Consider the following 22,057-nt stretch of genomic DNA (forward strand, 5'->3'; position numbering starts at 1 on the left):
GTATTTCCAATTGTCAGTACTTTTACTTCTACTCCACTACATCTCAGAGGAAAATATTGTACTTTTACTCCACTACAATTATTTTTATTATTATTTTTAATATTAATTTTTTATTATTAAATATTATTACAAAACCACTTCAGCCCTATACATTTCGGCCAATTGAAAATAGCCGATCTACAAGCTCACAATGCGTCACAATGCGACGCATTGTGAGCTTGTAGATCTGCTATTTTCAAAAGATTTTTATGCATTTTATATGTTTGAAAACTTTGTGAAATGGGACATTCTGCACAATCAGTACTTTCTACTTTTGGTACTTTAAGTACATTTTGATACCAATACAGTACAGTACTGCTACATTGCAGTATTGATACTTTCACTAAAAACATTTTTGTACTTTTTCCACCCCTGATTAAATGAGATTAATCATGTTTATAAAACATGTTTATGAAATGAACACTCCTCCTCCAGCCCAGCAGGAGGCGCTATCTACTCTGTGAGGTGAGCAGGGGAACAGGATCCAAACACCTCCCTTCACTTTCCCGGGAAAGAAACTCCTCCCTCAAAATGACGTCTGCAGGTCAGGGGATGCATGCGATTGGCTGTCCCGTCCACATGGCCCCGCCCCGTTGTCCAATCAAAATGCTCTCTCTGGTTAAGTCCCCGCCCTCTTACGCCAACCGGCCAATGACAGCGCGTCCTTGTTGAATATTCATGTTATTTTCGCGGGCTTCGGGGATCACGTGATCGTTCTCGCGCGAAAAGACACTTTGTTCTGAGCAGAGTTACAGAGCAGACCTGAAACTATGGCGGTGAGTAGAAATATTATAAATATACTCTCATACACTGTTTTAATGTCACAATGAGACTAATGTACACGTTTACAGTGGTGTAAAGACAAGTAACTAAGTACATGTACTCAAGTACTACTTAAGTAAAATGTTGAGGTATGTTATAATGTTTACTTTATTCTCTATTTACAATTGTCAGTACTTTTACTTCTACTCCACTACATCTCAGAGGAAACTATTGTTCTTTTACTCCACTACAATTATTTGAAAACTTTTGTTACTAGTTACTTTGTAGATTTATATTATTATTATGAAACACACATTAACCACTTCAGTCCTATATACATTTCTGCAATTTGAAAATATCAGATCTACAAGCTCACGATGCCATGCCTTGTGAGCTTGTAGATCTGCCATTTTCAGAAGATTTGTATACACAAAGACAAAAGTACAATATTTGCCTCTGAGATCAGATGTAGTGGAGTAGAAGTAAAAGTACTGAAAATTGGAAATACTCCAGTAAACATACCTCAAAATTGTACTTAAGTACAGTACTTGAGTAAATGTACTTAGTTACTTTACACCACTAGTGACTATACAATAAAGTAGGTAAATATGACATAATCCCATAGATACAATGCACACAGACAGTGTAGTAGCACATCGTATGTAACTTTATACATCTGATCTGCACAATCTACTAGTTTTAGGTTGTCTGAGTCACTTGTATCATATGTATTTGTACTTGTTGGTAACTGTTCATTTATAGATTTATAGTTTGTAACGGTTAGTTAATAGATTGTGTTTCAGTGTGAATTAGTTTGTTATGGAGGCTGTGATGATGTTGCCGTGTGTGTGTGTGTGTGTGTGTGTGTGTGTGTGTGTGTGTGTGTGTGTGTGTGTGTGTGTGTGTGTGTGTGTGTGTGTGTGTGTGTGTGTGTGTGTGTGGGGGGTTGGGGGGGGTGTTGACATGTGTCTGAGTCCAGATGGCATCTGTTGGGATCTATGCGCTGTGGGCTTGTAGATCTGCTATTGGCAAATAGCCGATGTTTGTATTAGTGATTTTGATGCGAGCGTTGGGATAACGATTCCCTCCTAACGGTCCCATTCCAGCATCGCAGTTCCCGCCCACTTCCTGGTTTTTCCTGGTGCCGGAAGAAAAAACTCAATGCATTTTTCCATTGACATTTCCAAAAATATTTATATCTATTAATTTAAGCCTCGAATCAAGCCATCATGACATGACATGAATCATGACCATAAAACGTTTGATTCTGTGATTATTATTTTTTTAAAACGGCAAAACAAAGGTTATTTATTAAATATAGTATATCATATAATTAAATATAAAATTAAAAAAAATCACAGAAAAAAACGTTTTATGGTCATGATTCATGTCATGTCATGATGGCTTGATTCGAGGCTTAAATTAATAGATTTGGAAATGTCAATGGAAAAATGCATTGAGTTTTTTCTTCCGGCACCAGGAAAAACCAGGAAGTGGGCGGGAACTGCGATGATGGATGAATATAGGACAGGGGTGATGCATCTTTGATGATGGAGAGGGCCACTATATTTCCACACTCAGTCCAGAGGGCCATATTGTTGCTGTCGGGCAGAAACCTCTTATCTCCGTATTTTAACTTTTTCGTAAATGAATGCCGTCCTTCGTCATTCTAGTATGTCACACAAAAGTAGCAAAAATAGCCGAACTTGTAGATCTGCTATTTTTGCAATTTTAAAATTGGGATCCTGAATTCTTTTTTGGTATTTTTGAATTGGAATCCTGAAAAGTAACATTTTTATTTGATTTCAAATGCATTATGTTAACTTTATGAACTTAAGTAAAATACATTGGACATAAAAAGTAATTAAACTAATGATATAGACTGAAGTAATTAAAGCGTGTCATGTTTGCATGTTTAGAATTTTAACAGCTGAAATCAATAATATATCAGTATTCTGATATTAACCTGCGGGCCGCATTAAGTGAAGGTGGGGGCCGCATGTGGCCCTCACAGATAATTAATAAATAGATCATTTTATATGCTTTATTCATAAACTTATATATTCAGGATTCCTCTGAGTCCTCGGAGTCGTTCCTTAATAAATGTAATTATTTATTAATGTAAATCTATGTGTATTATATTTTAGGATTCCTCAGAGTCGTTCCAGGGTGCTACCAGCCCCACCAGAGACACCTCCAGGCGCGGGGATATGACCTCCAGTCCTGGCAGGGATTTGCCCCCGTTTGAGGACGAGTCTGAGGGTCTCCTGGGAGACCAGACCCTCAACGAGGAGGAGGATGGAGACGGAGAGGAGCTCATAGGAGACGCTATGGAGAGGTGATTATTTATTCATTATAATAATTCATGTTAATAATGTTATATTAGCTGATAGGAGAGGCTATGGACAGGTGACCATGTTTATGTTTATGAATATAATAATTCATGTTAATAATGTTATATTAGCTGAGGAAACGATGTTTATTATTTATGTATTGTTAAAGGAGTATTTCACTTCAAAAACACTTCTGGGGTCATTTTACCTCAGGCTTTTGTGTTTCACCACAGACTGTCTTTAAGTTGCTTGATTCAGTATTAGGCCTGTCACAATTATTACATAATCGTCTAATCGCAATTATTTGAGATAATCGCGATTATTTTTGCATAATAGTCATAATTGTTTCCATTTTCAAATATAAAAAAGAGCAGAAACAGCTGATCTACAATCAGAGATCAGCTATTTCTGCTCTTTTTTTAACATGTATAAAATTAAATGTGTCAATATTTCAGTTATTTGTCATATCTGCCCTGTGCAATTTTTTTTTGGCTTCATATGTTCAATGCCAAACACACAATTAAATTGTTAATAGCAATTATTTGAGTGATAATTAATCGTCAACTTAAATTTGTAATCCTGACAGCCCTAAACGCACGTCCCTGCTTATAGTGACTGATACTGTCCTTCTAATGAACGTTAGACCATCCATCATTGTTAACGTATGCATGGTGTCGTCCAATCAGGGACTACCGTGTCATCCCAGAGCTGGATCGTTATGAGGCAGAGGGGCTGGACCTGGAGGACGAGGACCTATCAGAGCTCAGTCCCGGAGCCAGGGCGGCTGCTGAGGAGGCAATGAGGAGGCGGGACCGAGAGAGAGGAGTCTCTGATAGGCTGAGGAGAGGACTGTTGTATGGTGAGTGTCTGCGTGTCTGTCTGTCTGAGAGAGGAATCGATGATAGACTGAGTAGACCAAGGGTTCCCAAACTTTTCAGGCCGCGACCCCCGAAAATAATCATATTTGAACTGGGGACCCCCCAAAATAATCACATTTAAACTGGGGACCCCCGAAAATAATCACATTTGAACTGGGGACCCCCGAAAATAATCACATTTGAATTCGGGACCCCCAAAAATAATCATACAAGACCCCCCACCCTCACAAGCACTTGGAATTGTAGGCATTACATTTAGTGATCTACAAGCTCACAACGCCTCGCACGGCAAGGCGTTATGAGCTTGTAGATCGGCTATTTTCACAATGTTTGCCTCTTTCTTACGTAATAGTTGTCATTAAAAAGGTCTTAAAAGTCATTAAATTGTAACTTTATAAATGTACAGATACCCTGTATGCCCCGATACTGTATGTTTGTGTTTACTGTTGAGTGAGAAAACAATGTTGCACATTAAGCTCATCATCTGGGGACCCCCTAAATAATTTGGGGACCCTGTGTGTGTGTGTGTGTGTGTGTGGGGGTGGACATGCAACCTACTGCATCCATACAGATGTTATGTATCCATACAGATGTTGTGTATCCATCTCACAGCAGTAAATGTCTAAACAAAACGTCAGATAAATACAACGCAAAGACATTCTGTAGTTTCTGCAGAGCTGTAATGTAATGGTTCGATCTTTTAATTGAATGTTATGGTTTTTAGTATCATCTTAATGTTTGGTTTCCAGACAGCGAGGATGAGGATGACGAGCGGCCGGCTGCACGGAGAAGACGAATGGCTGAGAGAGCGGCAGAGGGCGGAGCCGGAGAGGCAGAGGACGAGGAAATGATCGAGAGCATCGAAAACCTGGAAGATATGAAGGTTCATCATTATTATTATTATTAACGATGATACCTGAAGATATGAAGGTTTATTATTATTATTAACGATGATACCTGAAGATATGAAGGTTCATCATTATTATTATTATTAACGATGATACCTGAAGATGTTAAGGTTCATAATACATGTTGTTTTAGGTTGCTTTCACACCTGGACATTTTAATAAGATTAACACATGTAGACCTGAGGCCGATTATACAAAGTGTTGTACATGTAATGATGAGCAGAGAGATTATAATTATTATAATGACTATTATCATTGTATTCCAGGGCCATACAGTCAGAGAGTGGGTTTCCATGGCAGCTCCCAGGTTGGAGATCTACCACCGCTTCAAGAACTTCCTGAGGACCCATGTGGACGAACACGGACACAACGTCTTCAAGGAGAAGATCTCTGACATGTGCAAAGGTTAGTATTTATTGTTATTAACACATTGAATGCCAATCGCGTAGATCTACGCGAACCTATTTAAAGCCGCAGCGTGCCAATCGCGTAGATCCCCCCCCCCAGGTGCACTTTCGGAATTTTTTTATCCATTTCCGGTTCCGGTTTGAAGACCGGAAACAGAATTATTTGGGATCCGGTTTTGCCGATCACGTCGGCCCTCGTTCTAATGACGAAACTGAAACTCAATTCTCTTCCTGTAGTTTTTTCTCCTCGCATATCACTGTTTAACGTAATCCACTCTAACTACAACCATGGAGCTCCGTTTGACATGTGGTTTGCACTGGTAGATTCAGTGAGATCTCGCCGATGTAAACAGACAGTGCACAGCTCAATCTTAAGGATTTTAACAAGATCTATGGCGACGTGAAAAAAACAAAAAAACAACAATAACACGTTGGCACTGGTGAGTACATTATGAGATTAACGTCTGGCATGGAATGTGTTAATAATAATAATAACACAGACAATGTTTTTCTTTTAAAACATCAGTGACATGTGCAAATACAACCATACAGCTTTTAATAAGCAGTGGTGGACTAAGTACTCAGAATGTTACTTGAGTAAAAGTACACAAGTATTGGCATCATATCAGACATGGCATCAAATATACTTGAAGTACCAAAAGTAAAAGTACTAGACTGTTTGAAAATAGCAGATCTACAAGCTGCGATGCGTTGTGAGCTTGTAGATCTGCTATTTTCAAATAGCCTAGGTATAAAACAGGGCTAAAGTGCTTTCTGTATGTTTATAATATAATAATTTATATCTGCAAAGTAACAAGTTTTCAAATAATTGTAGTGGAGTAAAAGTACAATAATTGCCTCTGAGATGTAGTGGGGTAGAAGCAAAAGTACTGAAAATTGGAAATACTCCACTAAAGTAAAATATTCCTCAAATCGTACCTAAGTACAGTATTTGAGTAAACTTAGTACTTAGTTACTTTACACCATTGTGAATAAGAAAAACACGTGTTGGTTAATATGGAACCGAAGGTCGTACGGCCCACCACTTGGATACACTCTGACCTTTGACCTCTATGTTACAGAGAACAAGGAGAGTCTGGTGGTGAACTATGAAGACTTGGCGGCTAGAGAGCATGTTCTGGCCTACTTCCTGCCTGAAGCTCCTACCGAGATGTTAAAGGTATAATATGTTATATCGTTGCTGTCGGGCAGAAACCAGCAAACTCAATTTTTCCGCTTTTGCATTTATTTCCATAAATCAGTGCTATTGAACACCCTTTATACCTGTGTGTTGGTAAAAAAATTATTGAACCAATGGAAAGTATTAAAAAGCGCTTTCTGCTAAACCAGCTAAGTCCACCAAAGGGGGGTGGAGTTAGCTGACTCCAGGCTCTGCCCCCTTTTGACCTCCAACCTCATTGTGAGCTTGGAGGTCCATTCAGCTGTTCTTATCAATGATTGTTTTTGTTTTTTCATTTCCTGAAACATTATCATTTTGGAGTTGGCTGGTTTCTGCCCTCCATCAGAGATATATTACATTGTCTAATATCTATATTTGTAATATAATAACAAATTGTTTTATATAGTACCTTTCAAAACCGCATTAATACAAAGTGCTTCACAGATGATCAAAAACGCAACATACAACAGGAGATGGAGCAACAAAACTAATCGCAGCAAATCAAATGCAGTAGAACACAAGAGGTTAAAACATTTTGGAAATAAAGGCAGCTTTATAAAAGTGAGTTTTCAGGAGGGATTTGAATCAGGGCACAGACTGATCTCCAGAGAGAGGGCATTCCAGAGAGTCGGAAAAATCGTGAAAATGTGTAGCAAATCTTTGAATATACTGTTTTAATGTTTTTTTAAAGCGAACATTTGTAACTCAAATATTTGCTTCTGGGTGATTCTACAAATGCCTTTTAAATCCTAACAGTTTAAAAGAAATGATATCTATTTGGCCGCGGACCCCCATCTCAAAATATGCTTTGATTTGCACACATTTTCACGATAAAAAAAAAAAAGTATAAAATAATGGTTAAAGTGGTTATGAGTTCCCGTTCTTAATGGATTCATACAATTTTAATAAATCTCTATGCTGGCATCAGTCAAGCCTCCCTCAGCTAGTCCAAAATGCTGCCAGGCGCCTTCTAACAGGAACTCCAAAGTGAGAACGCATCACCCCCCATTCTGGCTTCCCTCCAGCGGCTCCCAGTCCGTTATAGGTAGCCTGGTAAACCCTCCCTCCGGAAATCTCATTTCCATTTGATTTCAGGAGTGAGTCTGGCCTGAAGGCTTGTCTGGGCGTTTCTAGCCCGTACACCAAATGGACGAGCCTATCAGCGTCGTCGCTCATAGTTCTGTGATTGACAGCGACAGTTGGCCAATCAGGTGGCGAGTTCGAGTGAGCCCGAATGAAGCCGAGTGCAGCCGACAAAAGACGAACGGCAGCCATTGTTGTTTGTGCGAGTGCCTTCACTTCTTACTTTCAGTTTTATAACGCTCTCAAACTTCTTTTTTGAGGCACGGAATTTACTTATAAGATATCGTTTGGATAGAATTTAGTTGTTTAACTTCATATATGTGGTCAATTAATCATGAGTCATGATTCATGACAGAGCCTATTTAAAAATTCAGAGAACCGGCATGGGCGGGCAGTGACACGCATGTATCCGAATAAGGCAACCTATTTTGGGCATGGCCATCTCAAAAGTCCTGTTGCGTCACATTATTTGTGGAGGTGGTAAAAATGCACTGCAATTGGCTGAAGGGGAACAACGATCATTGGCTGAAGGGGTTGTCAGTCAACGGTATTACTCCTGCCCAACTCCAGCCCACAGCCAATATTGCAGAATGGGCGATCATGCCAGACTCACTCCTGAAATCAAATGGAAATTAGATTTCAAATGATGTCCCATCAATGAAGTCTAGTCAATAAACAACAAGGTAAATAGTCACATAAGTGAGGTGGACTCTATAGTGGTGAGTGCTAGGGGGTGAGGTGGAGTCAGAAGAGGTGAGTGCTAGGGGGTGAGGTGGAGTCAGAAGAGGCGATTGATGGGGGTGAGGTGGACTACAGAGGTGAGTGCTAGGGGGTGAGGTGGAGTCAGAAGAGGTAAGTGCTAGGGGGTGAGGTGGACTCTGAAGAGGTGAGTGCTAGGGGGTGAGGTGGACTCTAGAGGTGAGTGCTAGGGGGTGAGGTGGACTCTATAGAGGTGAGTGCTAGGGGGTGAGGTGGACTCTATAGAGGTGAGTGCTAGGGGGTGAGGTGGAGTCTGAAGAGGTGAGTGCTAGGGGGTGAGGTGGAGTCTGAAGAGGTGAGTGCTAGGGGGTGAGGTGGAGTCTGAAGAGGTGAGTGCTAGGAGGTGAGGTGGAGTCAGAAGAGGTGAGTGCTAGGAGGTGAGGTGGAGTCAGAAGAGGTGAGTGCTAGGAGGTGAGGTGGAGTCAGAAGAGGTGAGTGCTAGGGGGTGAGGTGGAGTCAGAAGAGGTGAGTGCTAGGGGGTGAGGTGGAGTCCGAAGAGGTGAGTGCTAGGGGTGAGGTGGAGTCTGAAGAAGTGAGTGCTAGGGGGTGAGGTGGAGTCAGAAGAGGTGAGTGCTAGGGGGTGAGGTAGAGTCAGAAGAGGTGAGTGCTAGGGGGTGAGGTAGAGTCAGAAGAGGTGAGTGCTAGGGGGTGAGGTGGAGTCTGAAGAGGCGAGTGCTAGGGGGTGAGGTAGAGTCTGAAGAGGCGAGTGCTAGGGGGTGAGGTAGAGTCTGAAGAGGTGAGTGCTAGGGGGTGAGGTGGAGTCTGAAGAGGCGAGTGCTAGGGGGTGAGGTAGAGTCTGAAGAGGTGAGTGCTAGGGGGTGAGGTAGAGTCAGAAGAGGTGAGTGCTAGGGGGTGAGGTAGAGTCAGAAGAGGTGAGTGCTAGGGGGTGAGGTGGAGTCTGAAGAGGCGAGTGCTAGGGGGTGAGGTGGAGTCAGAAGAGGTGAGTGCTAGGAGGTGAGGTGGAGTCTGAAGAGGTGAGTGCTAGGGGGTGAGGTGGAGTCTGAAGAGGTGAGTGCTAGGGGGTGAGGTGGAGTCTGAAGAGGTGAGTGCTAGGGGGTGAGGTGGAGTCAAATCGACACGTTTAGTTCTTTTTTCCGTCATACAATTATAAATATTTGTATCCAATGATTTCTCTCTAATAGTCAGTCAAGATAAAGTGTGTGTGTGTGTGTGTGTGTGTGTGTTTTCAGGTGTTCGATGAGGCGGCTAAGGAGGTGGTGTTGGCCATGTACCCCAAATACGACCGCATTGCACACGAGATCCATGTCCGAATCTGTAACCTTCCACTGGTGGAGGAACTACGATCACTGAGGTAACACACACATACACACACACAGCTCTGTAATCTTCAAAGGACAACAAACACACTTAACTGTACTGTTTCCATTTTCTTTTCTCGGGTCAGTGTCTCATAGCTTTAGTTTGATTGGCTCAACAGCAGATTTATGAAGGTGTCATGTGTTACCGCTTCAGTTCAACACTTGAGTTTTGAAACCGCTGACAAACAATGAATGAACAAATGAACAAACAAACAACAATATAAACAACTACATTGTCCTCACTGTGCTGACACACAGCTGCATGTCAACCACCTGATTGTGTTGTCTCTGATAATAACCTACACCTCTGTCCTAGTATTGGTTATTTAATTAGTTTCAGTTAACTATACTAACTTTGGTTATGTTATACAGTGGTGGAAAAAGTACTCGCATCTTTTACTTAAGTAAAAGTATTCATACTGCAGTGAAGAAATACTCTGTTACAAATAAAAGTCGTCGTCATAATTTACGATTTAAAAGTACAAAAGTATTGGCATCAAAATGCCAATACTTAAAGTACCAAAAGTACTGTGTTGTGTTGTATTGTGCAGAATGTCCCATTTAACAAGTTCATAATGTATACAAATCTTTTGAAAATAGCAGATCTACAAGCTTTGTGATCTTGTAGATATGCTATTTTCAAATGGCCGAAGTAACTAAAGCTATCAAATAATTGTAGTGGAGTAAAAGTACAATATTTGCCTCTGAGAAGTAGTGGAGTAGAAGTAAAATGATTGAAAATGGGAAATACTCCAGTAAAGTAAAAAAAGAATCCTCCAAAGTGTACTTGAGTACGGTACTTGAGTACATGTACTTAGTTACTTTACACCACTGATGTCCTGTGTGTTTGTATTTAACAGGCAGCTCCATCTAAACCAGTTGATCCGTACGTCGGGGGTGGTCACCAGCTGCACGGGGGTCCTGCCTCAGCTGGGGATGGTCAAGTACAACTGTAACAAGTGTAACTTCGTCCTCGGTCCGTTCTTCCAGTCCCAGAACCAGGAGGTCAAACCTGGGTCCTGTCCTGAATGTCAGAGCCAGGGACCATTTGACATCAACATGGAACAGGTACTGTATATATATATATACTATACATTATCATCTATATCAGTAGTTCTCACTTTACACCACTGTGTATTATGTATATGTGTCGCAGCCTGAAAAGACTAAGTACATTTACTCAAGTACTGTACTTAAGTAAAATTGAGGTACTTTTACTTTAATGGAGTATTTCCAATGTTCAATACTTTTACTTCTACTCCACTACATCTCAGAGGCAAATATTGTACTTTTACTCCACTACAATTATTTGAAAACTTTAGTTACTTATGACTTTTCAGATATAAATGATAATATTATAAATCATACATTAACCACTTTAGCCCTATTTTATACATAGGCTATTTTTTAAATAGCAGATCTACAAGATGCGACGCGTTGTGAGCTTGTAGAGCTGCAATTTTGAAACATTTTAGTACTTTTACTTTTGGCACTTTATATTTTGATGCCAATACTTTTGTACTTTTACTCAAGTAACATTTTGAACACCTTTTACTTGTAAGGGCGCGCTCTCACCAAAAGTTGGCTGGCCGCTGTTAAACGCAGGTTGTGCGTTGCCACAGTTTTTTGCAGCCAGCGGATTCTAAAAAACGCTGTGACTCACCTGTCACTCACATTCAAGACCGTCCCCGTAGCCCGCACCGCCTGCTGCCTTGAGCACCATGGTGCTTCCTGAGTCTTGGGACGGTCCGCCTTCAACTCACCCGATTGGACAGAGTGGGAAAATCATCTCCTGCCTCCAGCAGTTTTCTGCTTCCAATGGACAAGTCGTGTAGAGCAGATAAACGCAAGGTCTGCGCGACAAGCGGAAAAATCCGCTCTTGCGTGAATCCCACGCATTTACATTGACAATGCATTGGCAGATTCTGCCCCAGAGGTAAAATAAAAGTGCGGTGAGAGCGCGCCCTTACAGAGTATTTCTATTGATACTTTTACTTAAGTAGAAAATGTGAGCACTTTTTCCACCACTGCATATACATGAAGTTATTTTTCATCAGGTTTAGCAACTGTCCTTTATTTTTGTTTTATGTTCTATCAAGATGCATTGACCAGTAAGATCCATCTCCCATGTTTAATGAGCCAATCAACTTCCTCCTACAGACCGTCTACCAGAACTATCAGCGAATCACCATCCAGGAGAGCCCGGGCAAGGTGGCGGCAGGCCGCCTCCCACGCTCCAAAGATGCGATCCTATTGGCCGACCTCGTGGACAGCTGCAAGCCGGGAGACGAGATCGTAAGTTGATTCTGAAACATTATTAGACATTACAGACGAGATGTTAAGTTCATCTGAAACATTGCTACACATTAGAGTCCGAAGTTTGAGTCCAATGTGGTTTTTGGAGAGTCCTAGACCAGGGGTCTTTTCAGCCCAAGGACCCCTTAGCTGAGAGAGAGCTGAAGCAGGGACCCCCACTACATGTTGTGTAAAATGTTGTTGCACTTTTTCATAGATTTCATAGATAGTTTCATAGACTTGTTTGAGAGCACTAACCTACATCAGTGTTGTGTAAATTAATGTTTTTGTGTTAGTTAATACACACTAGTCCATACCCGGGGATTTGCGCAGTCAAAGTATTTGACGTTTAGTTATGTATGGGCAAGGCGTGTGTTCCTATGAGTCGATATCTGCCTAGCTGCGACAGTTGCCACACACACAGACAGACAGACACACACACACACAAACACGAAGAAAAGAAGAACATTGATTTATAGAAACGGAGTCACTTCTAAACAAGTTCCACTAAACAAGAAGTTCTCTGTATGTCATCATGACAGGACTGGTATCTACCACAACATTAATGCTAACATTATTTTAACTTGACGTTCTCTGTATGTCATCATGAAAGGACTGGTATCTACATGGTAACATTAATGCTAACATTATTTCAACTTAACATTCTCTCTGTGTGCAACCAGGAACTGACGGGCATCTACAACAACAACTACGACGGTTCTCTCAACATGGCGAACGGCTTCCCCGTGTTCGCCACGGTGATCATGGCCAATCACATCGCCCGCAAAGACAACCGCGTGGCGGTGGGCGAGATGACGGACGAAGACGTGAAAGCCATTACCTTACTGTCCAAGGACGAACGCATAGGAGAGAGGGTATGCACACACACACACACACACACACACACACACACACTCTTGAAATATTTATTTTTGTCCACATTAACACATTGACCGCCGGGCCCGTAGTTCTACGGGCCGTTAAATCCAACGGTTAAGCGCCGATCCCGTAGCCTACGGGCTGTGGTGCTTTTTTTTTTTTTTCGAATTTTTTTTTTTTTTTCAATTTTCTAGGGGGACCATTTTCAGTGTAACACCACCCGAAGTCGACCGGAAGTGCGATCCCGTTTTTTGTTTCCCGTCTGCCTCCATTCTAAGTTGTACACAAAAACCCCTGTAAACCTATGTAGTTTTTCATCCTCGCATTTCCCATGTTAACATAAACGGTCAGAACTCAAACATGGCGGCTCCGTTTGACACGTGGTTTGGACTGGTACACGCAGGGAGATGTCGCCGATGTAAACAGACCGTGTACGGCTCAATCTTAAGGATTTTAACAAGATCTATGGCGACGTGAAAAAAACAAAAAACAACAATAAAACGTTGGCACTGGTGAGTACATTATGAGATTAACCTCTGGCGGTCAATGTGTTAACAGAAGTACAAGAGCACCTTGTATAAAGGACATAAACAATGCCAATGCAGTCTAACAAGAGTGCCTAGACCATTGGTTCTCAAAGTGGGGTCTGGGGACCCCCAGGGGTCTTTGGGGGGGTTCCAGGGGGTCCCCAGCAAAATGTGTTAATATAGCATGCCAATTATTTTAACCACTTTAACCGCGCTATGAGCTTGTAGATCTGCAATTTTTTTTAAATCATGAAAATGTTTGCCAACTTTGAATATAATAATATTGTTATTGTTTAAAGCGAACATTTGTAAATCAAATCTTTGCTTCTGGGACGGGTCTCTGGAAGAAAATATTTTGACATGGGGGTCCGCGGCCAAATACATATCATTTTGGGGGTCCTTGACCTGATAAAGTTTGAGAACCACTGGCCTAGATGGCAGAACATTATAGTACAATACAATACAGTTGACATACTTAATCTGAATAATTATTTTATTACAGTACTTAGTTTGATCTATCAAACTAATCTGAATCATTATTATTATTCGTAGTTTGATGTTCTATCGAACAACGCTGATGTTCTGTTAACGTGAAGATCGGTTATTTTATTGAGCAAGCGTTCACTGTCATTTTCTGGGGGTTTATATGAACTTCTTGTCGGTTCCCACGTAGATCTTCGCCAGTATTGGTCCGTCTATCTACGGCCATGAGGACATCAAGAGAGCGCTGGCCCTCGCTTTGTTTGGCGGAGAACCCAAGAACCCAGGTAATTCCCCACCCACTGACCCTAATGTAACCATAGACCCATGTCTGTTTGGTGGAGAACCCAAGAACCCATCTAACCTGTTCACAGGGTTAGCACCTCTGAAGGTGTTATGGTGGCACATACTGTATATATGGCACATACACTTTATATGGTAACCAGTGGTAGAAGAAGTACTCAATTTTTTTACTTGAGTAAAAGTATCAATACTGCAATGTCGAAATACTTTGTTACAAGTAAAAGTCTGCAAAGTATTGGCATCAAAATCAACTTAAAGTACCAAAAGTAAAAGTACTCAAATGTTTGAAAATAGCAGATCTACAAGCTCACAACGTGTCTCATCACGACACGTTGTGAGCTCGTAGGTCGGCTATTTTCAAATAGCCTATAGGTATAATATAGGGCTAAAGTGGTTAATATATGTTTTATAATATAGTAATTGATATCTGCAAAGTAACAAGTAACTAAGGTTTTCAAATAATTGTAGTGGAGTAAAGTACAATATTTGCCTCTGAGATGTAGTGGAGTAGAAGAAGTAAAAGAAATACTCCATTGAAGTAAAAGTAACTCAAGTGCTTGAGTAAATGTACTTAGTTACTTTACACCACTGATGGCACATATACAGTATACGGTAAATATGGTACCACAGTATGGTAACACCTTGTTACCATATGGTTGCTGTCTGGCAGAAACCTGTGGTGGTGTCATGATGATGATAATGTTTTCTTGTGTAGGTGGTAAACACAAGGTCCGTGGAGACATCAACATTCTTCTGTGTGGAGATCCAGGAACGGCCAAGTCCCAGTTCCTCAAGTACGTCCATGTGTAAACAGTGATGTTTTTTTCACCATAAAACGATGTCTAAATGCACATATACCGGTACACTTCCAACTGCATGTTAACCCTTTAAGACCGGGAATGCATCTGTGTGTCATTTTAAGATTTCTGTGGCTTTTCAAAAATAGCAGATCTACAAGTTCATAGCGTTGTAAATCTGCTATTTTTGAAAAATCGTGAACATTTTGTGAAAATCTTTGAATATTATCGTTTTTTTAAGCAAACATTTGTAACTCTTTTACAACCTCTGGGGGTCCCTGGAAAAACATATTTTGAGATGGGGGTCCACGGCCAAATACATATAATTTGAGAACCACTGATATTATAGCAACATTAGTTAGGATCTAGAAAAATAGCAGATCTACAAGCTCCTAGCGCGATACTCAGTGCCGCGCTATGAGCTTGTATATCTGCAATTTTTTTATAGCCCAAAGAAATCAAAAAATGACAGAGATGCGTTCCTGGTTTGAATGGGTCACCAGGCATCAGAATAGAGGAGAGAGGTTGATTTAAGCCAGTGTTTCTCAATAGTGATGCGCGGGCTGAACCGCGGGGCGGGCGGACGGGTTATAGATTCCTTATTGCAGGCCGGGCGAAGCCACTGAGTGTTGTTTATGAGACAGTTTTTGCTGTCATTTTGAAGTAAGTGTTCACTAAACGCTGTTTTTTTGTTGTTTTCTTTTGGTTCATTTCTTCAGGTATGTGGAGAAGGTGGCCAGTCGGGCGGTGTTCACCACGGGCCAGGGGGCGTCGGCGGTGGGTCTGACCGCCTACGTCCAGAGACACCCGGTCACCAGAGAGTGGACCCTGGAAGCCGGAGCCCTGGTCCTGGCCGACCGGGGCGTCTGTCTGATCGACGAGTTTGATAAGGTAATCCATATGTCTGATCAGTACGTTTGATAAATTAATCCATATGTCTGATCATCAGTACGATTGATAAGGTAATCCATATGTCTGATCAGTACGTTTGATAAATTAATCCATATGTCTGATCATCAGTACGATTGATAAGGTAATCCATATGTCTGATCAGTACGTTTGATAAATTAATCCATATGTCTGATCATCAGTACGATTGATAAGGTAATCCATATGTCTGATCAGTACGATTGATAAGTTAATCCATATGTCTGATCAGTACGATTGATAAGTTAATCCATATGTCTGATCAGTACGTTTGATAAGTTCATCCATATGTCTGATCAATACGCTTGATAAGGTAATCCATACCTATGCCGTGGGGACCCCCATCTGAAAATGTTTAGTTCCAGGGACCCCCCAGAAGCAAACATTTTAGTTAAAAATGTTTGTGTTTTAAAAATATATAATATGCACAGATATGCACACATTTTCAAGATAGCAGATCTACAAGCTCAGTGCGGCACCGAGTGCTGCGCTATGAGCTTGTAGATGGCTGGTCCCCGGACCACTGGTTGAGAACCACTGCACCACTGCGTCACACAAAAGTATGATGCGTTTCGAGCTTGTGGATCTGCTACTTTTGATACTTTTCATTTTTATCCTGAAAAGTAACAGTTTTGGACATATGAGGTTTCTACCCGACAGAGATGATTTTATAAACGAGTACGTACCACTCGTACCAGTGAGTGTGAGGTCAAAGAGGAAGACCATTATAAGCATGACTGGCAGAGAGTTCCAGAGTTTGGGGGGCATAACAACTAAAAGCTCACTTCAGCTCACCTCTAAAACAAAGCAGTAATAATAATAATTGTGTTTGTGAATAGATGAATGATGCAGACAGGACCAGCATCCATGAAGCTATGGAACAACAGAGTATCTCCATCTCTAAAGCCGGCATCGTCACCTCTCTACAGGCCAGATGTACCATCATCGCTGCTTCTAACCCTATTGGTACCGTTTATTATTATGATAATTATTATTATTAGTTGTAGTAGTATTAGCAGTATTATTATTATAAATATATTATTATAAATGTGTGTGTGTGTGTGTGTGTGTGTGTGCGCGCAGGTGGAAGGTATGACCCATCGCTGACCTTCTCAGAGAATGTTGACCTGACCGAACCCATCGTGTCTCGATTTGATGTCCTCTGTGTTGTCCGAGACACTGTGGACCCTGTCCAGGTAAACACACACACTCTCTCACACACTGTTCTGTGTGTTGTTAAGATGGGCTCAAACATTAGGATTTGACATTAGGAGGACAGTAGGATCTTGAACGATTTTGAAATCTGGCAGCAATCTGGACCGACCGTCCTTTGAGCAACTGGAGAGGGTTACGATTGTACCTTTCAACCGCTCACACTAGATAATTATGCCTGAGATTCACTCCCGATCTAGGCTGGGGTACGAACACCCCCGGTACCGGGAGGGTTGTTTCTGACCCAAAATCACCCTGATTATCTTGTCCAGCTTTAGACGCACGCACGCAGTATAGTTACATTGACGTTTGACGATGCCATTGAGTTGCGTCCCATTGATTGGCCGTTGGTCCCTCCCCACCACCAGGATGAGATGCTGGCTCGCTTCGTGGTTGGCTCCCACATCAAGCATCACCCCAGCAACAAGGACGTGGCCGGCCTGGAGGAAGTGGTTCTGCCCAACTCGACCGACGTCCCGTTGGTACCGCAGGAACTGCTGCGGAAGTACATCATGTACGCCAAGGAGCGAGTAAGTACTCTGTACTACATTATGTACAGCATCACAGCTACATAAGGCTGGCCTTATACTACACAGTGAATGTGTTAATAAGTGCTTATGTATTCCTTATGCAGTTCACCCAAAACATGACTTATTTTCTATCAATTACACACCCCATGAAGCCATGAATTCATGGAGATTTGTCGCCGATTTGTCGCATTCCTGAGACAATAAGTTGATGACCGGGTCATGGGTCTGTAGGAGACCAGAATCTTTAAGTTTCCTACTCGCCGGTCATCATATTATTGGCTCAGGAATGTGACAAAAACAAAACAATCCAAGGCTTCAAGGGTGTGTAATTGATAGAAAATAAGTAATTGTTTGGGTGAACTACTCCTTTAAGACCATATATGGAAACGCCTGTAAACCTGTGATGTGACAATAAATATGTTCCTGACTTTGTGTGTGTGTGTGTGTGTTAGGTTCATCCCAAACTCAACCAGATGGATCAGGATAAAGTGGCTCGAATTTACAGTGAGCTGAGGAAAGAATCCATGGTGAGTAGAGTCTGTCTGTCTGTGTCTCTATGACGCCATGTCTTTCCCTCTCATCCAATCAGGCGACAGGCAGCATTCCCACCATGTCTCTTGTTTCTCTCTCATCCAATCAGGCGACAGGCAGCATTCCCATCACGGTGCGTCACATAGAGTCGATGATCCGCATGGCGGAGGCTCACGCCCGGATGCACCTCCGGGACTACGTCCAGGAGGACGACGTCAACATGGCCATCAGAGTCATGCTGGAGAGCTTCATCGACACGCAGAAGTTCAGCGTCATGAGGAGCATGAGGAAGGTATGTGTGTTTTTATATTTATATATGTCACATATATACCAGCCCATACATGGGCAATTGGCGGCCCGGGGGCCACATGAGGCCCCCACCTTCACTTAATGCGGCCCGCAGGTTAATATCGGAATACCTGATATATTATTGATTTCAGCTGTTACAATTCTAAACATGCAAACATGACACGCTTTAATTACTTCAGTCTATATTATAGTAGCTTAATGACTAGTATTAAAATTCTATTGTCTTTTTTATGTCCAATGTATTTGTATTTAAGTTCAAAAGGTTAACCTAAGTATAACTAAATGCATTTGAAATTAAATTAAAAATTAACTTTTCAGGATTAAAAAATATCCAGAAAAAAAATCAGGATTCCAATAAAAAAATAGCAGATCTACAAGCTCAAAACGCGCCGTGGTGCAACGCATTTTAAGCTTTGTAGATCGGCAATATTTACTACTTTTGTGTGACAGAATGGCGAAGTACGGCATTAATTTACGAAAAAAGTTACAATATGGAGATAAGAGGTGTCTACTCAACTGTATATGCAATGTGAGTGAGTGTGGAAATAGTGGCCCTCTCCATCATCAAAGTTGCCCACCCCTGTACTAGCCCATTAAGACCGGGAACATATCTGTGCGCCATTTTTCGATTTCTTTAGCTATTCAAAAATTGCAGATCTACAAGCACCGAGTGCCGCGCAATGACCTTGTATATCTGCTGTTTTCGAATAGCCAAAGAACTAATTAATTAGGAACTCTAGACATTCAGAGTTACAGTTGATTTATACTTTAGTTAGGTGCCAGTATCGCGCACCGTGTACACTTGTACTCAATTCATCTGTACAATTTTCTCTCTCCCTCTCTCTCACAGACATTTTCCCGCTACTTGGCGTTCAAAAGAGACAACAACGAGCTGTTGCTGTTCATCTTGAAGCAGCTGGTGTCGGAGCAGGTCTCCTACCAGAGGAACCGCTATGGAGCCCAGAATGACTCCGTGGAGATCCCTGAGAAAGACCTGCAGGACAAGGTAAACGCTGCCGCCTGCTGGCCTGGCCCCGGTACTGCATGTACATGTCTGACACTCAATGCTGGAAAGAAATGGTGGAATATTTTTTTTGCGTAAGCTTCATTTAGTTCAAGTTAAAGAAGTCTACATATGGCACTGCACATAGCATAAGAGCAGCACTTTCAGTAATCACATGAGGTTAGACATAAGGTAGGTCCCAGTGGTGGAAAGTAACTAAGTACATTTACTCAAGTGCTATACTTAAGTACACTTTTGAGGAATTTTTACTTTACTTCAGTATTTCCAATTGTCAATATTTTTTTCCCCCGGACTTTTACTTGTAAGGGAGTATTTATACATTGCAGTATTGATAATTTTACCTAAGTAAAACATTTGAGTACTTTTTCCACCACTGGTAGGTCCACATAGCAGCAGGTACCGTATGTACATAAGGTTAGACATAAGGTGCTAAAAACACACAGGGCTGCCCGCGTGCATTTGGCGTTCCTGATTGGACTTTCTCCTCCTCTCTCCTCCAATCACAGGCCAGACAGATCAACATCCACAGCCTGACGGCGTTCTATGACAGCGAGCTCTTCCGCTTCAACAGGTTCTCCCACGACGGCAAGAAGAAGCTCATAATGCAGCAGTTCTAGAAAGATAAACAGCGCTTTCTGTTCCCACCGACGGCAAGAGGAAACTCATAGGGCAACACCTCTAGAAGGACAACAATCATGCTCCCCTACAAAACCTAGCATGTCACCGGAAATATTCTACTGTGTCTGTTAGACATTCTACAATTGAATAGCTCCTCCCCCCTGTCTCTCTGCCTGTTCATTGGTTGAACACAATGTAAATAGTTGTAATGTTGAACTTTGTATTGTTTCAGAATGGTTGTTTAACCTGACCTATGACCTCTGTGGTGTTCTGATTGGTTGTTTGACCTGACCTATGACCTCTGTTGTTCTGATTGGTTGTTTGACCTACGACTCTTCTTGTTCAAGTGAATTCAAAATGTCTGAACGCCACGTGGTTCTCAAACATGAAAAGATGCGGGGTCTAACGAAATTCAATTCTTCGAGATTGTTTTGGGAAAATATTTCTAAAATAGCAGATCTACAAGCCCTCAACGTGTCGGACCCGCGATGTCTTGTGGGCTCGTAGATCTGCTATTTTTGAACAGCTGAATAAAATAGTGGTTACAACACTTTTTTTTTAATGCTATTAACACATTTTCCTGAGGACCCCCCTCAAGGACCCCCTAGGGGTTCCCAAACCGCACTTTGAGAACCACTGGCTGGCACAACTGTCTCCTGCAGAACGGACCTCACGTTGTGACTTTAAATGAACGTCTTTAAAGGAGTAGTTCACCCAAAACAATACTTATTTCCTATCAATTACACATCCCATGAAGCCTTGAATTCAGGGAGATTTGTTTTGTTTTTGTCGCATTCCTGAGACAATAATTTGATGACCGGGTCTCCGCTGGTCACCAAGTTATTGCCTTAGGAATGTGACAAAAACTAAAAATCTCCATGAATTCAAGGCTTCATGGGGTGAACTACTCCTTTAGACCTGTGTGATGTTGGGAGTCTCTAAATAAATATAAATAATAACTATAGTTTCTCGAGGTAAACATGTTGTCATGACAACCTGACTCACTTTGACTTGAGCTTTTTTGTTAAACGTTCATGTGAACATGTTCCTGATTCACTTTACATCATTTGATTTGGATGGACGTCAGCTATTGGCTATCATGTTGAAACAATGTTTCACTCTATTGGCTAGCATGTTTCATTGTGCGTTTGATAAATGTCATTTTTGTTACATTCTTAGTCTTTGTTTTTTTGTTACGTGTATGGAAGATGTGGTTTGTAGATCTATCTGATGAACCATCCACATGATGTGTATATCTATTAGAGATCTGTATTTCTTTGTTTTTAAGCAAAAATCTCACACGGAATTGTAAGAAAGCCATCGACCAAACATCTTTATAGTTAAATTATAGAAAATATGACGGTCAACACTGGATGGATAAGATGATGCACAGTGCAGTACTCTTTATATATATGTTACAGGGAAATTGGAGAACCAGGGAAATTGGAGAAGAAGCGCTTGTTTTTACCACCCACCCAGGCAATTCTGTAGAACCAACACTAGAGGGAGCCACGAATGCAAGCCACGAGGCTTCCCAACCACAGTGGCACTAACATATATGGACCCGACCACACGCACGCGCTCATGCTTTCAATTTGGTTTATTGAAAGCATGACTGTTAAGATACTTTTATTGTGTTCTGGCTTCTAACATTTGTTTTAGTTTATCCCTGACACACACACACAGACAGACAGTGATCCATGAAAAGATCTATTCTGTCTGCGAGGGCGCGCCTCCTCGGCCTCAAGCTCTGCTGAGTCGGCGTGCCTCTGTCATGGACAATAACTATTATCACGTGTGCGTGTGAACGCGTGTTCAGCGTTCCCCTAGCGTAGCTTCCTGGTTGCTATGTGGGGGGGAACAACAAAAGCCAGGTCTGCGTTGCATCAAAGACCCGCCTTGCGGCGCCGTCTCCTCCTCCTCATCACGCCGCCTCGCATCAAAGCCCCGCCTCGCG

General features: G+C 41.7%; 1 protein-coding gene across 1 annotated transcript; it reads left to right on the plus strand.

Moving 5' to 3' along the window:
• Positions 1-786: 786 nt before the first annotated feature.
• Positions 787-21,038, plus strand: mcm2 (minichromosome maintenance complex component 2). The gene is made up of 20 exons (XM_080423864.1): positions 787-815; positions 2,949-3,139; positions 3,821-3,993; positions 4,762-4,895; positions 5,187-5,325; positions 6,410-6,507; positions 9,540-9,661; positions 10,529-10,736; positions 11,829-11,963; positions 12,647-12,838; positions 14,043-14,136; positions 14,868-14,946; positions 15,669-15,840; positions 16,716-16,842; positions 16,960-17,072; positions 17,457-17,618; positions 18,071-18,145; positions 18,259-18,441; positions 19,309-19,464; positions 19,989-21,038. Exons 1-20 carry the CDS (start codon positions 810-812, stop codon positions 20,097-20,099), a joined length of 2,670 nt encoding a protein of 889 aa, XP_080279990.1. The 5' UTR covers positions 787-809; the 3' UTR covers positions 20,100-21,038.
• Positions 21,039-22,057: the final 1,019 nt, after the last annotated feature.

This window comes from Gymnoscopelus braueri (assembly GCF_963280865.1).
Source record: "Gymnoscopelus braueri genome assembly, chromosome: 3".
NCBI classification, from domain to species: Eukaryota; Metazoa; Chordata; class Actinopteri; order Myctophiformes; family Myctophidae; genus Gymnoscopelus; species Gymnoscopelus braueri.

What these genes read in the sequence shown, in the direction of transcription:
- mcm2 (XM_080423864.1), top strand. An exon ending in AAAACCTGGAAGATATGAAG is followed by an intron (nt 4,896 to 5,186) that starts GTTCATCATTAT and finishes ATTGTATTCCAG; the next exon opens with GGCCATACAGTCAGAGAGTG. An exon ending in ACACTGTGGACCCTGTCCAG is followed by an intron (nt 17,073 to 17,456) that starts GTAAACACACAC and finishes CCCCACCACCAG; the next exon opens with GATGAGATGCTGGCTCGCTT.